This window comes from Haplochromis burtoni, unplaced genomic scaffold (genome assembly GCF_018398535.1).
Source record: "Haplochromis burtoni strain Fernald_Lab_line unplaced genomic scaffold, NCSU_Asbu1 Contig_90, whole genome shotgun sequence".
NCBI lineage: Eukaryota > Metazoa > Chordata > Actinopteri > Cichliformes > Cichlidae > Haplochromis > Haplochromis burtoni.
The window spans coordinates 1,068,437-1,086,138 of record NW_024582451.1 but is presented as its reverse complement, the minus strand read 5'-3'; the positions used below and the strand labels follow the sequence as shown (position 1 = coordinate 1,086,138).

Below are 17,702 nucleotides of genomic sequence, written 5' to 3'. Positions count from 1 at the left end.
GGTCGATAAGAAGGCAACAGTAACTCAAATAACCACACATCACACCCAAGGTGTGCAGAACAGCATCTCTGAACACACAGCACACTGAACCACACTGGGTGCCAACATGTCAGCTATTTCTGAGGAATGTTTCCAGCACCTTGCCATAAAGAATTAAGATAGTTCTTAAGGGAAAAGTGAGTCTAACCGAGTACTAGCAAGGTGTACCGAATATTTATAACTAAGTATAAATACTAGGTAAATAAAGGTTAGTTTGAAATACATGACTATCATTTAACCCTCTGCTGTCTGAGGTGCCACAGGGTTAAGGTGCAAGAACCCCACCCTGTTTTTTAAGGAAATTATATACTTAACTGTATTAAGTAAATATAACCATTTTCAAAAGCCAAAAACCCAAATATTCTTATAGCACAGGGTCAGTGATGAGGGCGGTTGCCAAAACTGATGTTCTGAATTAGATGTTACTGGATTAAATAAACAAAACCCATTAAAAAACACTGTTTTAAGAAGATAAAAATGTTTGACTATAAAGAGATTTTTGAAAAAAATGTAACAGAAATAAAGATGTTTATGTCTTTTGTACATTTTATTAGAAAAGCAGAGCTGTTATATGAATGCTATGGTACAAAGGTTTCACCAACAAATACAAAGGAGGGGTCAGCTGGAAAGTGAAAGCAATCTGAAATGGAAATACTAATTGATCCAATCAAAATTGTCCTTTAGTGCAGGTGTAATGGACTCCCACAATGACTGTAACTTAATTACACAAATGTTTCCCGGAAGATTTAAATGCTCCAGAAATGGGTCTTAAACTCACTGTTCATTAAAGGTCATAAGAGACACTCTCTTTGAATTTTGTCTCTTACAACAAAATTTCAAAGTCTGGTTAAAATTGAGACATTTTTAAATTGAAGGGCAACTTTCTTAAACTGAGCTTGGAGATGCTCGTTTGTTAAATACTGTAAGGAAATGATCAGACAACGACGCTGTGTTTTGTTTTCATTTGCACAATGATCATTTATTCCACAAAAACATGCATTTAATGGGTATCTGTACAGGTTGGAAGCATGAAAAGCACAGATTTGTTTAAAGCAATGTAAAGAGAAGGCAATAAAATAGCTGTAATTATTCATAAGGTTATTAATAATCCTGGTTGTACTCACATGGTCCTCTATGTCCAGCGGTCCTCGTTTCCTGTGTTTCCTCACTCACACACACACACACACACAGGGTCGGAGAACAAATAGAACCATTTTCAACATTTTATTTTCCCCCCACTCTGTATTGATTGTTTTGATTTCCTGCTGGTGGCACTTAGTTTCTGATGTAGCTATTAAACTGAAAGCCTTACCGGTGCACAGCGTTCATAACAGGCCGTGAAGAGCCATCACTGCGAGCGGTGCAGGATTCAAAGAGAGGAGCCGCCACCATCTTCATCAGTTAACATGTGGGGGAAAGGTTTCCATCACATCAGACACATCAAAGTGTGGCTCTGGATCCCTGAGGATGAAAACAGGAGCGAGGAGGGGAGGGGATGAGAAACGGGGAATGAGTTCAAAAAAATTCAGGGGGAAGGAGGTGCGTGTGTGTAGGTAACGTTCACTCACTTCTTCCTTTATGTAAACACAAAGAAAAATGCGTACACTAAGGTGACCTGACACATTTACGCACGTCCCCGATATGAAGGCTGATAAATGCTGAATAATTTAGTTATTTATTGAATTTTTCATGCTATAGGCTACCCCTCCCCTCTCTAACAAAGTGACTCTGGGAAGATGTGCTGACATCTGGCGACGGCCGGCTCACCTGTGACTATGTTTAATTTCCAAGTAAACTCCGCAGATTAAAAACTAACTTCTGACCAATAAAGATGTCGAATGGGAGCACTCGTTTTCTATTTGTTCCCTCCAATTGTTTTCATCTAACACCGCTTTTTTTGTTTTCGTGTTTGTGTGCGCGAAGGGAACGATTTATTGCTAAAATCGAAACTCATTTCCCTAAACGACCTCCGTGCTAATTAAAGTAGACCTAAATTAAGGGCAGGTTTAACTGCACGGATTTATCAGAGTTAGGAGCCCATTCACATCGACACTTTTAAAAGGAAAAAATTATGCTGTATTATTTGCCGCTTACGCACTTAGAAATAACAGTCCCAAGAATAATGTCTTTTTTAACTTCTCATACTTGATTTAATGCAATAATTTAATGACCGCACTAAGAAACTGCAAATGAATTAAGGGAAGTGGGTCTTTCGGTACTTGATTATAACTGCCTAATCAATCCAACTGATCACCACTTTTGTCTTTTAGAGTGATTCTCACGCTGAGGCTGTGTGTGTGTGTTTGGCACCAAATCGATCTGGACCTCTTCAATTAAAGAGAATATTTGCGGAGTCAAGAGACCCTTACTGAAAACGTGTTCGTTTCAAATTAAGCCAAACTGACTGCATTAATGCTCCCTGCACGGCAGCCTCACATGGAGACACCTACCAGACCTTTAACTGCTTTAAGGATCCAAGTTACGCGTAAAACCGCCGCTACTTTATTTTGGATCTCAGCCAAACGAATCTTTTGCAAAGTTATTCTTGTTACTAGGCAACCTTTCGGGCATCTGCCCAACAAAGCAAAGCAAATGTGATTCGATTAAACTAAGTAACCTATGCACACAGAGGTACACACAATCAGTGTGGACACTACTTCTTTAACCGTATTTATCTTAAATACCAAAAAACTTATGTAATAAAAAAGTAACTCAGAGCAAAAATCTGACTTATCATGTTTTTCTTTAGAAATGTCTATCCCTATAAATGTAGTAAACTGAGCTTTTTCTTCTAATATCACTTTTATCTGGTCTGATGCAGCAACGTATTTTAAACGTATTTCCCAAACAGTATTATAGATTTAATCCTTAAATTATGAACCATAGCTTAAAAAAGAAAAAAGAAAAAAAAGAAACCCCACAACACTCTTTAGTGTTACCTGCAGTTGTGTTCATGAGTAATGGGGCCAGTGGCGTTATAATTTCTGTGTGAATAATTAGAGGTCCTGGCTTAGGTGCTTTTAAATGTGATGCAGAAGTAAAGGCAGTGATGCAACAGGTCAGGGATCAGAGATGATAAAAAAAAAAAAAAAGAATAAATAAATAAACGACACTTTTTTCAAACTCAGATTTTTATTGGTCAGTACAAATAAACGAAAGTGAAGCCGACTGTCTTCATCCTCCTTCCAGAAATGCACTTCTTCTGTGTCGGTGTTGGAGGCTGGAAAAAAAATCCCCCCCCCCCCCTTTCACTAGACTTGTGTCGCCTTCCTAAACGGGACGTAAAAATTATTGCCGAAGGGATTTTGCGCATAGGTGGGGAAAGCAATGCTTCACAAAAAACAAAAAGACAAAACACAGAACATTTGGAGCTGGAACAATGAGAAATAATTCCGCCAAATATGCTAATGTGCACTGTAGAAGAAACAAATTCCATAGCATACACTCTGTTTGTCATACCCAAAGACAAGTTGAAATTAACGATTTTTCAAACGCTAATGGGATCCTGCTGATACGGGACTGAAGCAGTCAAAACTGCTCACTGAAAAACTAAATAAGAGCAGAAACACTGCACCAACTACACTCTTTTCTCACCGTCTTAGCAAAAATAACTGTCTTTCAAAAAAGGTGTGGAACTATTTGTGTCTAGTTGGTTTAGACTGGACTGCATGCACACACACGTACCATGCACGCACTCTGACACGCTTACATTTAACGTAGTGCTTCATATTGGAGGAAATGATACAAAAAGTGAATTTTATATATATATATATGTATATATATCCACCTCTTATCTTCTTTAATCTTCTGTCTTCGCTCTTCAGCTCAGCAACCCTCTCAGAGGCACCGTGTTCTTTATGTCTCTTGGTGTTGGCTCTCCTCAGTCTTCCACACACCCTTTTTTCCTTCTGCATTTAAAGTTTTTTCTTCTGGAAGCTGCTGAATTAATTCTTCTTCAGCTCAGCTTTGCCACATCGTGCCCACCCCAGCCCAACTGCACATTCATCCACCTGCAGTCTCCATTTCAGTTTTTAAGAGGCTTTTATGACCTCCAAGACTTTTGACTGTGAGCAGTCTCAGGGCTACATGCTCAGTCAGTACCGTGGGGGCATAAAGGGTCTCTTAGGGGGGAACATTGGGCCTCCTGGTCTTAGACCTGGACGTTTGCCTCTAAACCTCAGGTCAGGACCTTGAAATCGAGGAAATGGGGGGTGAGGAGGTCCTCTGGGGTGTGGGTGATGTGCAGGGTGAGGAGGTCGATGCGGAGGTCGTAGACCGGGATGACAGATTTCGTGATGAGGCGGTGGTCTCCTAGGAGGGTAGTGCGGCGCAGGGGGGCTGTGATGTGGGTAGTCGTGGGCGTAGTAAGGCTCCTCTGAGTTTGAGAGTGGAGGAGTGAGGCGGCCTCGAACTCGGGGATAGTGGTGTGGAGGGCTGCCTGGTCTGTAATACGGGTCATCTGGGCCGTGATAAGGATTGTCTTGGAAATAAGGGGGCTCGTGCTGGAGGAGTTCATCGTGGTGCCGCTCGAGGTCCCCCTGGTAATGCCGGTCATCTGACTGGTGATGTAAATCCTCAGGGTGATGTGGCCGATGCTGGTCAGTGTCATACAGATGTTCATCAGGATGATACAGGGATTTGTGTTGATGATCATGGACCACCATCCCACTGATGACACTCTCAGTTCTGGCCCCGAGCACGTCCCCAGAGTCTGTGCCGGGAATCGGCTGCTGCTCCGGAGGAATGATCGAATTGCTGGCCGATGAAACGGAAACCTCAAAACCGCGAGGAGGGGGAGGTAACCTTGGGACAGGAGGAAGATTGCTTTTAAAGAAACCATGCAATGGGGTGCCCCCCTGCTGGGAGAGCAGCTCTTGAGGTTCACGAGTTTGCTCAGCTTGGTATGGATAAAGTCCGGATGTCTTGTTTTCTTGAGCCCCTCCAGGCATATTATAGCCGCTGGGCTGCTGAGAGCTCCCCTCTGGGTAAGTGTCACCGTACCAACTCCTTTCACTAGGCCCATGAAAGCTGTCAGCAGTCTGTGTGTTACCGGCACTGCCTGGGGCTCTTTCTCCAGGCACTGGCCCTCCTGTCTGTGCAGAAATCTGCTGGTAATGTCCAACCGGGGCAGTAATCCCATGTTCAGAGATCTCCTGTTTGCCAAACCGGTACGCCTGGTAGATCTGCCCATTCTGAGCGACACCTGGCTGCAGGTGAGCAGGCTGTTGAGGATTGTTGGGGTTCGGCTGTGTGCTATTCTGATATGCAACAGGAGCCATTATTGCAGATTCAACAGATGACTGACTTAACTTGGGAGCAAATGGAACCACCATTGGCTTGTCCATAATCTCATCTTGAGTAGGCGTGCCTCCCCCCTCGTCCCGCACAGGTGTCCCATCCTGGGTGTCTGTGCAAGTAACCGGACTATGATTATTGCTTCCGAGAGCTGGGTTTGTTGAAAAAACCAAGTCAAATGAACTAAAAGCAGGGTTTCCCTTCAAGAAGCTGTGTATTTTAGACTCTAAACTTGTAGAGGGTGGTTCAGGATCTGTTGTCAAATCCATGTCTCTATGAAGAGCCTGAACCAGGGCAGAGGCAGGGTTGGAATTCTGGGGGGATGCTTGGGTGCTTGAGCTCTGCCTTGCAGTAGATTTGGATAGGGGAAGCACAGATGTGCCAAAGGAGTGAGGCAAGCTCTGAGAGGGTCCCGCTGATGAAACTGTGGATGAAGGAGAGGCAGTAATCTTGCCTGTACTGGAGGAGTCAGCTGAGCTGCCCACAACAGAGGTGATGCCTAAGGGGCACAAGGAAGATAGAAGAAAGATAAGCAAGGGTGCTGCTATAAATCAACATTTCTTTGAATACTTTAAGTAAAGGTTGACTCTCACCTTCAAGGCTGCTTTGACCCTGGACTTTGGACAGAGCACTGAGGAGGTCTGCAGGACTCACTTCTACCTTGGAGAGGATACTAACCAGTGAACTGGGGTCCTGTGCTGCCACAGGAAGAGCAGGCGTGCTCTTAACTGAGGAGACAGCGGGGGCAGCTGCAGGAGGAGTCTCCACTAACGGCGCTGCAAAAAACAAAGCTACACTCACTCACAGAGTAACCCACCATATACTAACTTTTTATTAGACAGTTAACAGATCTGTGAAGGCCAAATGTTCATTCATAGATTTATGCATTATGAGGTATATTTAAAACAAACTAACTTTGACATTTGACAAACCTACCGGATTAACTTAAATACTCTGTTAAATCTATGCAATCTAAAGGCACTGAAAACATATGCAGCTTAAGTACATACTCACATATGCTCTCAGGATCTTTTTGTTTATCTCTACATTAAAAATTAATGACACTGCAAAGATATTAACGCTCCAAACACATTGCAAACCCAGTTGGTTTTTCCATAGCAGAAGTCGAGACATGCTTAATGACGGCACGTGGAAGATTTTATTTTATTTTGAAAGAATTGAAAGAAATCATCTATGTGCATGTCACAAAAAGGCCCTCGCTACTCACCTGTGTTCTTCACGACTGAGCTTAAGCTGTTGAGGATGGAGCCAATTTTATTCATGTCCACACTTTCCAGAGCGGCCGCTGGAGCGGCAATGGGAGGTGCGATCTGTGCGACGGTGGGCTGCTCTGTCGCTACTAATGGCACGCTTTTTGCAGGCATCGGTGTGGGCACCTCTGAGTGGAGAACGGGTTCTGTCCGCTCTTCAACTGAGGAAAGAAAATATGGCAGCGATAACAGTGAGTGAGGGCCAATGTAATGGTGCAGCTAAGTGCAGTTCCTCTACATTTGGTTTTTGTGACTAATTTTGTCGCTGTCACCTGATTTCCAGGGCAAATTTCTCAAAAGTTACTCAAATAATGGTTGCAGGAAGGAATGTGGTGCAAAAAAGAGAACAGAAAATATATTTATGACTCTAGCTGTATATTCACAAGTGTTTTAATATTAAAAATGTTTCCTAGAGATGTAGGGTACTGAGATTTGCTTTTGCAGAGACCTGATGCTCAAAGTTAGCTCAAGATGGATAATTACATTAGAACATTTTCTCTTTAGCGGTAACCAAAGCTAATTATTTACTTCTATACCATCCTATCCCTACCAGCTTATACTGTCCTCCCGACTTTCTCCATGTCCTCATTCACTACATCCATGAACCTCCTCTGTGCTATTCCATATTCAGCATCCTTAGCCTTGCTTCTCTAACTTTGTCTCCAATTTCCTCGACCTGAGCTGTCTCTCTCTGACGTACCAATTTCTAACCCTAGTCACTCCCAACGAAAACTTCAACTCTGCCACATCTGGCTCCAGTTTTGAAATGACTCCATTTGGTCAGCGTAGCCACTAAAACCGCTTGGATGCTTCAGGATTAATGAATTCCTCTAAATAACAGGTGTGATTTGTAAAGCCTGATTTATCTTTGACGCAGAGCTTTACCAGATGTCCACAGCAGGCGATGGTTTCACCTGTGATCACAATGCATCCATCTAAGTAAATGCATACTCTGTGATATGTGATGACGGTGGGCTGGGCACACGCTAGAACTCAAACTACATTGAGGAAGAATATTCCTATTTTAACATGCAGCTCAATTTAAGAATGTGCACATCGGCTACTGCGCAGATGCTGTTTCTTCCATGGAGTCTCATCAGATTGTGTATAACAGACATTTTGTCTTCATTAAATGGTCAGAAATGAGAAGAAAACTGTCAAACATCTGTCAAATAAGGTAACACAGACTCATCACCTTTCTTATTTCGAACGCAGTCAAATCCAAAAGGCCCTTTTTTTCCTCCAGGAAAAACTTTAACAAGCCAGCTTATCTCAAAACAAACGAAATATGTAAAAAGACTGCTTTTAAAATTAAAACTAGGAACATTTGAACTAGTTAGATGACACCATGCAACATCTGTATTAACTACTACCGACAGCAGGTTCAAAAGATGCTACTGCAAAAGTTGAAACAATGATTATCATGCAATGCTTGAGAACTTTTGTGTCATTACGGTGCTTGCCCATCTCTCCTGTGTTTGTCATTTCATTCTTTTTAGTAAAGTACTGAAGACCAATATAAAAACCACACAGCACTTAAAAAGCATTGCAGAGGCTTGAAATCCCAAAACATTACCCCCTCCTTACCTATGATGCCCCCACTCTCCATTTCGTCCTCAGACAGCTCCATGTCCTCCACCTCGCGATTGTCATTCTCACCGAGAGCCTCTGTGTCTCTGGGAGACCCCCCAGGGGAGGACAGAGGGCTCGGGGCTGGGGGCTCTGCATCATCGTCCATTGCAGAACCATCGAGGTCTGGATCGGGGTGGGTCATTTCCAGACCGTGGAAAGGAGACTCTGAGCCTGTTGGAGATGGAGCGTCTGCCGAGGGAGAGGGGATGGGTGACTCGTCCAGGTCGGGCAAAGTGGACTTCAAGGTGTCCAGCTTACGCTTGAGGTGGGACACCCGGTTAGCAAATGTTTGGTAGGCCTTGAGAGGAGAAGCAACGGAGTTTAAATACATGAAAATGTAAAAGTTAAGTCTATTAGCCAGTTTTAATACAGACTTCACGCAAATTCAAACAGCAAGATAGAGAGGCATAAGGTTTATCTACAGCTAGCAACATACGAGTCTAAAACATAATGTACCAAAATGCCCAACACAAGCTGGGTAATAAACCTACAGGTAACTGAATTTCTTCATGCTTTAGAACAACAACAACAACAAAAAAAATACAAATTCAAAATAAACATCTTTCACTTACGTTAGCTACAATCTTCACTTCCTTGTACTGCATCTCATAGAAGATATCTGCGTTGGTGAGTGCCTCCATGAGTTGAGGTAGGATTTTGTTTTGTTTATCAAAGAACTTCACGAACTCCTGTAGCTGTGCGCTTCCTTCCTCAAAGTCCTTGGAGAACTTCTTTCCTCCTGCCTTATCTGCAAGAACCAAGCAGTAATGTGAGGAAATCGTCAAAGTCATAACCCATCCTTCCTATTGCTCCAGGTTAGACTGTATAGCAGCAAAAAGAATAAAATACCTTTGAGTTTCTTGAGGGCATCAGAACTGAAGATGTCAACCCTCATAGCTGCCAGCTGTTTCTCTCTGAGGTCGACCTCCTCCACAGATCTCTTGTACTTGGCCAGCTGGTCTATGAGTGCCTGCGGCTAAAGCAGAGGGAGCAGTCAGTCATATCATAAGCGCAACAAAGTCTGATCACAGTGTTTGAGTCAAAGACAAGACGATAACAACCGTGCTTGTAAAACGGCACAGCTGGAGTTTAGTGAGGAGCTTTAAACTCTAACATCACACTTACCACAAATTCAGCAACGACCTTGGATCGTAGATCAGCTTTAGACTCGGCTGGAGCTTTAAAATAAATAAAAAGCCCATAAACTCAAACAGCAAAATTAACTACAAACACCCAGAAATCTACACAACAGAATGAAATGCAACATTATTTAACGGAATTATTCCTAAACTCTGGACGTATTAAACCTAATAAATAAGAAACTTGTCTTAAAGCCAATTAAATTAAAAATTAAATAAATTGTGTTTTCATAATCACTGACAGCCAAAACTGTAACTGCAATTAAAATACAATTAACTGTACAAGGTGCCACGACTGGTAACGACAAGTTTCATGTTAAGATGGCGCGTCTAATAAAATTAAAAATTATAAAAATAATAAGCAAACTTACTTTTTTGCTCCACAGGAGTGACAGAAGGGGACTCCTCTTTGATCAGGGCGTTCTTAAGGTCGGCAATGAGAGTCCCCGAATACACACCTCTCTCCTCCCAGATGGACAGTATCCTCTCTGCTGATTTTATCACCTTGGAGTCACCTTCACAGCTACAGAGAGGGGAGATGATAAAAACTATAATGATGGCTGCTGGATTTATGTGAGTCCAAATGAAACAAATGAGAGGAATGATGGACAAGAAACACTGAAAGGTAGAGAGCAGCAGAAAGAAACATTGCACCAGTGGAGCACTTACTACAAAGCACTTACTTAACCAGCTGGAAGGCGTCTAGAAGCACCTCGGCGAATGCCGTTCGGTAAACGATGGCATTTTTCCTTTTACAGTTCTGGATGACGTCATTGGCGAGGTATAGCAGGTTGAGCCTATGTGAGGCGTCAGCTGTTGGAGGAAACAGAGGCGCTGATGTTAGCTTGTTTGAACCAGACTGCTTCTAATTATGGTGCTTTTATCTGCGGCTGTTCATTCCCTTAAATCTTTCATCGTTTTTACTGTTTTTTGTTGCTGCACAGCATGTGTCCCATTTTTAAATGTGCATATGAAAAAATCTGACTTGAAACCTGTTGAGCCGGAGAAGCAGCTCAGCTCTCTTTCACCTATTTTATTAAATATAGGTCAAAATCAGTAGTGGTCCAACATACTGCTTAATTTATTATCAATTTATAATTTTTGTACTTTATAAAAAGGTCAACATTTTCACTTAATGCCCAGTTAAACTAAATAAATGACAAAAATCCATTATAGACATGTGTGATTAAGTCTGAAGTGATAAATCAGATTCATAAACAACACAGAAAAGATAGCATGCAGTCAACAGCTACCAAGAATATTTAATCAACAGCTAACTGTTAAACATGACGTGAAATCATTTACACAATCTTTGTTCACATTTTATGACCTAAACAAGGAGTTTTAAAAATGCCTGTTTTATGGTTTATACACACCATGTGTCATTTTTATTTGCAGTTTTTTTATATTTATGATATGATATCAGCTCATAATATCTCCTGGGCAATAGTTTAATCAGTGCTTGATAAAATAACCAACATCCAGATGCAAAATAAGTCTGCAATGCAACTAATTTCAATTCTCTGTAAGTAAAGAATTTTGCTTTAAATAATCAAGTGTCTATTAATTCTCTAATTGTCTAGATGACAGATGAAAGCCACGCTTCTTACTCATCACGAGTAGAAAAGCAAAAGGCTGTTGTTTTCCTTATTACGCTGAGGGTTTGAACCCTAAACACAAACCCCAAACACTACAAAACAGTTTACTTTGAAATTTCTCCTGCAGCACTGAGATCCGCGAGTGTGATCACGTTAGAAGAACAAAATTGTAATATGCTCAGAGATCACTCTAAATTCTCCAAAGGCAAACACCGTTTCAGGTAACTGTAAAATCACTGCGACCAAGATTAACAGCGAAACAGGCAAGCGAGAGCCAAAGACAGCCATCTATGAATACCTTCATTAAAAGGTGGAAACAATCAGCTCGAGGCTTCAAAATCGGTGACATCACAGTGGCTAGTCATCTTTTACATACAGTCTATGTTTTAACTAGAGATACAGTGATCTGGAATCAGCTGATTTTCTAAATTTTTAGACTAGTGACTGACTAGTCAGCCTCTTGTATATTAAATTACAAAGCGGCCCGTTCGACGCATGTGCAACACATGCACAGCAGTGCAGGCATTATCAAAAGGAGCCTATCCTAGCTGCCATAGGTCAAGAGGCGGGATACATCCTGGACACGAGTCCACCTCGCTGCAGGCCTAACACACAGAGACAGAACTATTCAAACACACCTCACTACAACTCACAAAACCCACTAACTGCATGTTTTTTTAGGAGGAGGTCAGAGTATCCAGAGAGGACCCACGCAGACAACAGAAGAGCATGCAAACTCTAAACAGAAAGACGTAACAAGATGATGGATTTGAACGCAGGACCTCTTGCTGACGGGCAGCACTGCTAACCACCACCACCTCACCCAATGAAGAACGTCTCCAGTTGAATCAAGCTTTCCAAACAGTAGTGTATTTTACATTTTTATTCTCTTTCTGTCTCTCTCACACACACACACACGTGTACACACACACACACACACACACACACACATCACACACACACACACACACACCACACACTACACACACACACACACACACGACACACACACACACACACACACACACACACACGACACCGGAACACACACACACACACACACACACACACACGTGTCACACACACACACACACACAGTGTAAATTACTGTGTTGACTTTGGAAAAAATGTAATCGAAAAAGAAGAACGAGCTGTGAATAAAAAAAAACCACTACACACCACCACACAATTGCATTGTATGAAAAAAAGAACCCAAGAAAACGAAAAAAAAGGAAAAGGGGGGAATCTTAACACCCAAGAATTAAAAAAATTAGAGACTAATCAGAACACAACAGAGAAAAACAGGAAAAATAAAAAAAAGAAGAAGAAGGAAGAAAACGCAATGAAGACTTTGCCCTAGACAACACACACACACACAAAGCCAGCAGAAGCTGAAGAAATTACTGCAAAAGACGTCACCAAAAGGTCAGTGAACCCCATCTGGTGATGGATATTGATACAACTTCATTGATTCCAAAGCCATTATCGATTCTGCTTATAGGTCAGATTCATTATTGATTCTTTTACTGACCTGATCCATGTTTGTGTGTTTTTCAACATCAACACGACTGTTTTAAAACGTTTTTACGTTTAAGATCCCTCCTGTTCTTGGGCAGCCTAAACCGAATACAGCATTTCATTAGTGAGAACACGTCTTTTATGTGCTCTAAGAGATGAAGGGCATCTACAATCTGATTTTACACGTTTTTTTCCTCAGCTTATGTGTAAGAAAGACTTCATTGTCTTTGAGCCTGAGAAATGCTTGAAAGTGGGTGTGCAGAAGCTCCACTGCCATGCTTGACACCATTGCTCTGCAAAGTGAAAGAAAAAATATTCCTCTTATCAGGAAGAGGAACTGATACAACTTTGACAAACCGGAAATTTTGGTATGGATTCTTCACTGGAACTGGTTTTTAATTACTGTCCCTAACTCTGTACAGTGATCTGTGGTTTTACTATTTTTGTTTAAACATAAGATCTGGGATCTTATTTTTTTATTTTTTTTTTAAATCAAGACATTTCTGTTGGACAATGTTAATGTTTTCCAGCTTATCTCCAGCCAATCTGGTGCACTGACTTAATACTACTTACAATTAGGGTGCAGTTAGTAAGATGTAGGTATATTAAAAATACCTTAGTGCAGTAGTAGTATTAAGTAAGTTCGACCCCACCCATATGGAAAAGATATATATAAATCTTATAAAGTTTGTATCTGTCTTGTGTGAAATTTGCATGAAAAGCATACAAGAGTGAAAACACATATAAGATCCCTTGAAAAATTATATAAATGAAACTTGTATGTTTTGGATACTTACTAAAACAATATATGAAAGTAATGAGAAAGTGGCCACTTTCATGAGTAAATCATATAAGCCTTATATGATTTACTATATGAAGTAGGCCACATCTTATGCAAGTCTTTTATAAGTTTTTTCTATTTCTTTTCCATATGGGCACCCCTGTTGTTTTGTTTAGGACAGAGGTGGCAAACATAAGGCTCGGGGGCCTGAATCAGCCTGACAAAGGTGCCAATCTGACCTAATCTGACCCCCAGCTTTGGAAAATACAACAAAGGGCATATGTTTTTGACCTTTTAACTATATTTTCACATGTTTGACAGCTTTTTCTGCTGATAAAGATGTCCCGCAGCCATTAATACCACGCCAAAGTAGTTAAGTAATAGATAAACAATTAGTTTAGTCTTTTATTGTCATTGCACGTGTACATGGGTGCTCCATACCAACTGTGCAGGACTAAAATATAAATAGTAAGACAACAGAAATGCATAACAAGCAATAGGAATATATACAAAACCAGAGGAAGCCCCCGCAATAGAAAGACACTGTCTGTTAAATGACAGAAACAGAAGTTCCTGTCTCACTGTCTAATATTGACATTTCTATTAAAAAGGAAACAAAATCTTCATCAATTAACAAACACTTTGTTTTATAAACACAGGAGAGTCTGGAAAGTGAGCTACCAGAATGTTTTCTGGTGCTTGTGTTTTCCTACATTTATCATGTAGGAAAAAAACGATATGCTGTTGAAATTGCATTATTTATCTAATATTAAGATATCTCAGGGAATAAACGTGTAGTTAAAGTTTCACTCCACCAACCCACCTAAGAACAAAGCGGGCTGTATGTGATGGTCAATGTAAAATGAGTTTGGCATCACTGGTTCAGGACTTTTCCAAAATAGTAAAAAAAAGAAAAAACAAAACACAACCCCCCCCCCCCAGATATGACACTATAGAGACAAAAATGTCCACTTGTTTTATCTGATGAACACAAGGTTAGATTTAGTTTACAACAGTACAAAACAGAAAAAGGAGATCCAGCAATGCCAAAAAGCTTGATATACTTTCTATTAAATTAATAATCAAATTACTGTAACAAATCTGATATATTAATCCGCACATTTAACAATTTCTTTCTTATTTTCGTTCTCAAGTTCATCCAGAAAGCTTTGGTAGCTTCCAGTTAATACATTTAAATGCTATGTTTTTAAATGTATTTATTAAGTGTTATTCAGATGTTTAAAACATCTGTCTTCACGGTACACCACTAAGCCTCTGAAAAATCCCTAACAGGCTTTAAACTGCATAAATGGAAAACTCAGGTGTCAGATATAATGAAACAGTCATATCTTTAATGACAAAATGGAGACAATGTCTAAAAGAGGATAACACTATACTGCAATCACAGAGAGAGAACCACAACTCTGCTGTTAATAAGGCTCCACGCTGAACGTACCTTGCTGTCTTCATCAGCAAAAGACAGTGATGAACTTTAAATTGAAAGCAAATGCTAAAACCTCACTAGAGTACAAATTAATGAACAGTAGGTATAAAGGTCTCAATAGCAATGGCCTTTGTCTTAAATTACTGGACAATTCCAACAATATGAATGATCCTTAAGCTGCAAGTCAAAATAAATTACTCGAAAACTATTCAAGGGCTGTGCATGAGATTTATTCACCTGCTCTGCAGAGAATCAGAAACAGACCACTATTCTCACGTCTGTAAGAAAAAGTTTGTGAACCTGTTTAAACTACTTCTGCACTGATTATTCATAAAATGTGAGCTGAATCTAAATCACAAACATAATCCAATTACACAAATAAAATACGCACATTGTACTTTTGTTGATATAATCTCACAGTGAAGGCTTGAAAATGTAGATTCAACCGTTAGGAGCTCCACTTAAGCAGATGCTGCCTGAAGCATGGATTGTACAGGGGAACATTTGATACATAGCGATGACACTACCCAAGTGAAAACATGTATAAGGCAAAAGGATTGGTCCTAGCAAGGATTAAGATTTAAGATATAAGATTTGTCTTCTTAGTGTAAGACTGGTTGGTGGGAGCTGTGTCTTAATTACAGTTACTAGAAAGCTAAATGTGTGATCAAGGCTGCAAAAGCATCTCCTAATACCTTGGCAATAACACAAAGTACTGACTGATTTATTATAAAATAAATAATAGAGCCCCCCACCGAGAACCTGGTGCAGTTTGACAAATTTCCAAACAAACATGTAAATAATCGAAGTGTCGGTGACAACTACAATACTTAAAGTGAGTTTGTGTACTCGGTAACATTAGTTTACTCCAGCGGGCCACACGAGGAACTAAAACTGCTGTGGAAGGCCGCACCTGTACACTGAACTCATTCTGCTTATTGTTACTTTTTATTTCTTTATAAACTGCTTCTGGTGAAAGTAGATTTTTAGACCCCAAAAAATCAAAAAGACCCCAATTGTGGCCCCATGGATAAATTAACTGCCCAGCGCAGGTTTACGGTAACAGAATATATTTTGTCTACATCAGGGTTTTCAAGCAAAAGGCACCGGGGGACAAATTTGACCTGCCAAGGACTCCAATACGACCCACAGCATTTCCTACTGAGACAGACCTTCTCCTCGGCAGACCTTCTCCTCGGCCATTCATACTACAACAGTGTAATATGTAAAGGACAAAAAATTAAATGACACAGAAATTCCTGTTTTTTTCACTATCAACAAAAGAAAATTCTGTTTGTTTGTTTATACACCCGGTCCAAGGTAAGAAAAAGAAAGAGAAACAGAAAGTTTACTGCGAATTAAGAAAAACTTCCTGTTTTGTAATTATCGGACAGTCTGGGCAATGAGTTACCAGAACTTTTGCTGTAATTTTACATATTAATTTCTTACAATGTAAGCACAAAGAATCATACTGGCAGGTTTACTAGAGCAACATTTCTTAACGTGTAGACCAAATTAGATGAACTGTTGAAATTGCACTTTTTAATATATTAAGATATCTCATTATTTAATGTTTATTTAAATTTGTTTACATTGACAGAAAGGAGGGTTTCATTTATCTGTCCCAATTACAATCAAACTAAGCCGTATTTGGCTCTCGATGTAAAAAAAGAGTATGACATCGCTGGTCTATATATTATGGATGGACATTGGTGTCCCGCCCCATCCAAAACGTCACTGTTCCCCATGAGCTGACTACAAATAGCTCAGTCATACAGTTTGGTAACAAAACTGTCTTTCCAGTCTCATAACATGTAGTGATCTGGTAGGCTGTTAAATCTTGAATTTCCCGTTGTAGCCTGTAAAGCTGGCACAGGCTGACCTCTTGTAGCACTGTCAGAACTGTAAATTTGACAGGTTCACTACTCTGCACATTAGTTTATAAACTATTTGTAGACTACGCGGGTAAACGCAGGCTATAGTGTGCACATGGATGACAGCTTGAATGTCCCTGCTGTCAAAGGAGCGCCAGTTTTAAACTGCACCGTTTCCCGGCATTTCAACCTAAGGCAAATAGGACAAAGACCTTAACGCGCCCGGATAAAGGTATGATTCGTCAAACAGCAGGAATAAAAACTATATTTAAAATATGTATAAGCACAAACATCTCATTGCAACCATTGCGATCGTTGAGCTCAAACGAGTTCAAAGGTGCAGGCAGTAGGGCTACTTACATTTCTTCAAGCACTTGATCCAGTGTCGCACAATCACACTGTGGTACTTCTTGTTGTCGATGCACCACGCTGACAGTCCTTGAATCGAGTCCATGGTGTTGGTCACATTTTGTAACTTTCTGTCCAAAGTGGACTCCAGAGAGCCGCTGGTAGCGGCTCCGGCTCCCGCTGCCATGTCCGGACGAGTTTGCTGGTGAAGGCTAGCACTTAGCTTAGCATGCTAGCTTAACGCAGCACAGGCATCTTTGCACTCAGAAGCCTCTCAGCCTGCTCCGTTTGCTAACCCGTGTCCCAATCCTTGTGTGTGTACAAATTATTCACGGTGAGCTTCCTTATCGCGGCTAAACAGTCATATCGTTTCACATTGAAGGACTAAAACTCAGCGCCTCGCGGCATCCTGTGGATCTGTTTACTCGTTGTTGGTGGGGTGATGAAGAACACTTCCGCAAACACTGCTCGGTTATGGCGCCACCCAGTGTCACGGAAGGTGACTTTTCTCTCCTTCTTTGTTTTTTGTTAGCGACACCAGCTGCGCGTTATTGGTAGAGCAAGTGCACTGTTTACTGTTTGTTGTGGCAGAGGAGTTTTAATTCTGTTTTAATATTTAAAAACTAATACAGTGCTGTGCAAAAGTCTTGAGTCACCTCTCATTTCTACATGTTTTGCTTCCAAGGAACCAGACTTTCTTGTTATTTTGGTAGTCTTCTGCAATAGTTCTTCAGGCTTTCCGAAGGTCTTTCAAAGTTGCTTG

At 40.8% G+C, this 17,702-nt stretch overlaps 1 protein-coding gene across 8 annotated transcripts in view; it reads right to left on the bottom strand.

The window, feature by feature from the left end:
• rprd2a (regulation of nuclear pre-mRNA domain containing 2a) overlaps positions 1 to 17,442 on the bottom strand; it is an 18,980-nt gene extending 1,538 nt beyond the window's left edge. The window contains exons 1-12 of one of the 8 annotated variants that reach the window (XR_006054601.1): positions 16,952 to 17,442; positions 10,060 to 10,189; positions 9,748 to 9,899; positions 9,363 to 9,415; positions 9,087 to 9,213; positions 8,810 to 8,985; positions 8,193 to 8,535; positions 6,563 to 6,766; positions 5,928 to 6,110; positions 3,827 to 5,833; positions 1,352 to 1,500; positions 1,164 to 1,207 (exon numbers count right to left, since the gene is read on the bottom strand). Coding sequence is in view for 1 of the 8 variants with exons in the window: in XM_014335264.2 (XP_014190750.1) it covers positions 4,134 to 5,833; positions 5,928 to 6,110; positions 6,563 to 6,766; positions 8,193 to 8,535; positions 8,810 to 8,985; positions 9,087 to 9,213; positions 9,363 to 9,415; positions 9,748 to 9,899; positions 10,060 to 10,189; positions 16,952 to 17,126 (3,243 nt within the window). In the remaining 7 variants the exon portion in view is untranslated. Of the gene's footprint in view, positions 1 to 991; positions 1,501 to 3,152; positions 5,834 to 5,927; positions 6,111 to 6,562; positions 6,767 to 8,192; positions 8,536 to 8,809; positions 8,986 to 9,086; positions 9,214 to 9,362; positions 9,416 to 9,747; positions 9,900 to 10,059; positions 10,190 to 16,951 lie in introns of those variants that run through there. The other 7 variants (XR_006054603.1, XR_006054598.1, XR_006054600.1 and 4 more) reach the window with 7 other exon arrangements.
• Positions 17,443 to 17,702: the final 260 nt, after the last annotated feature.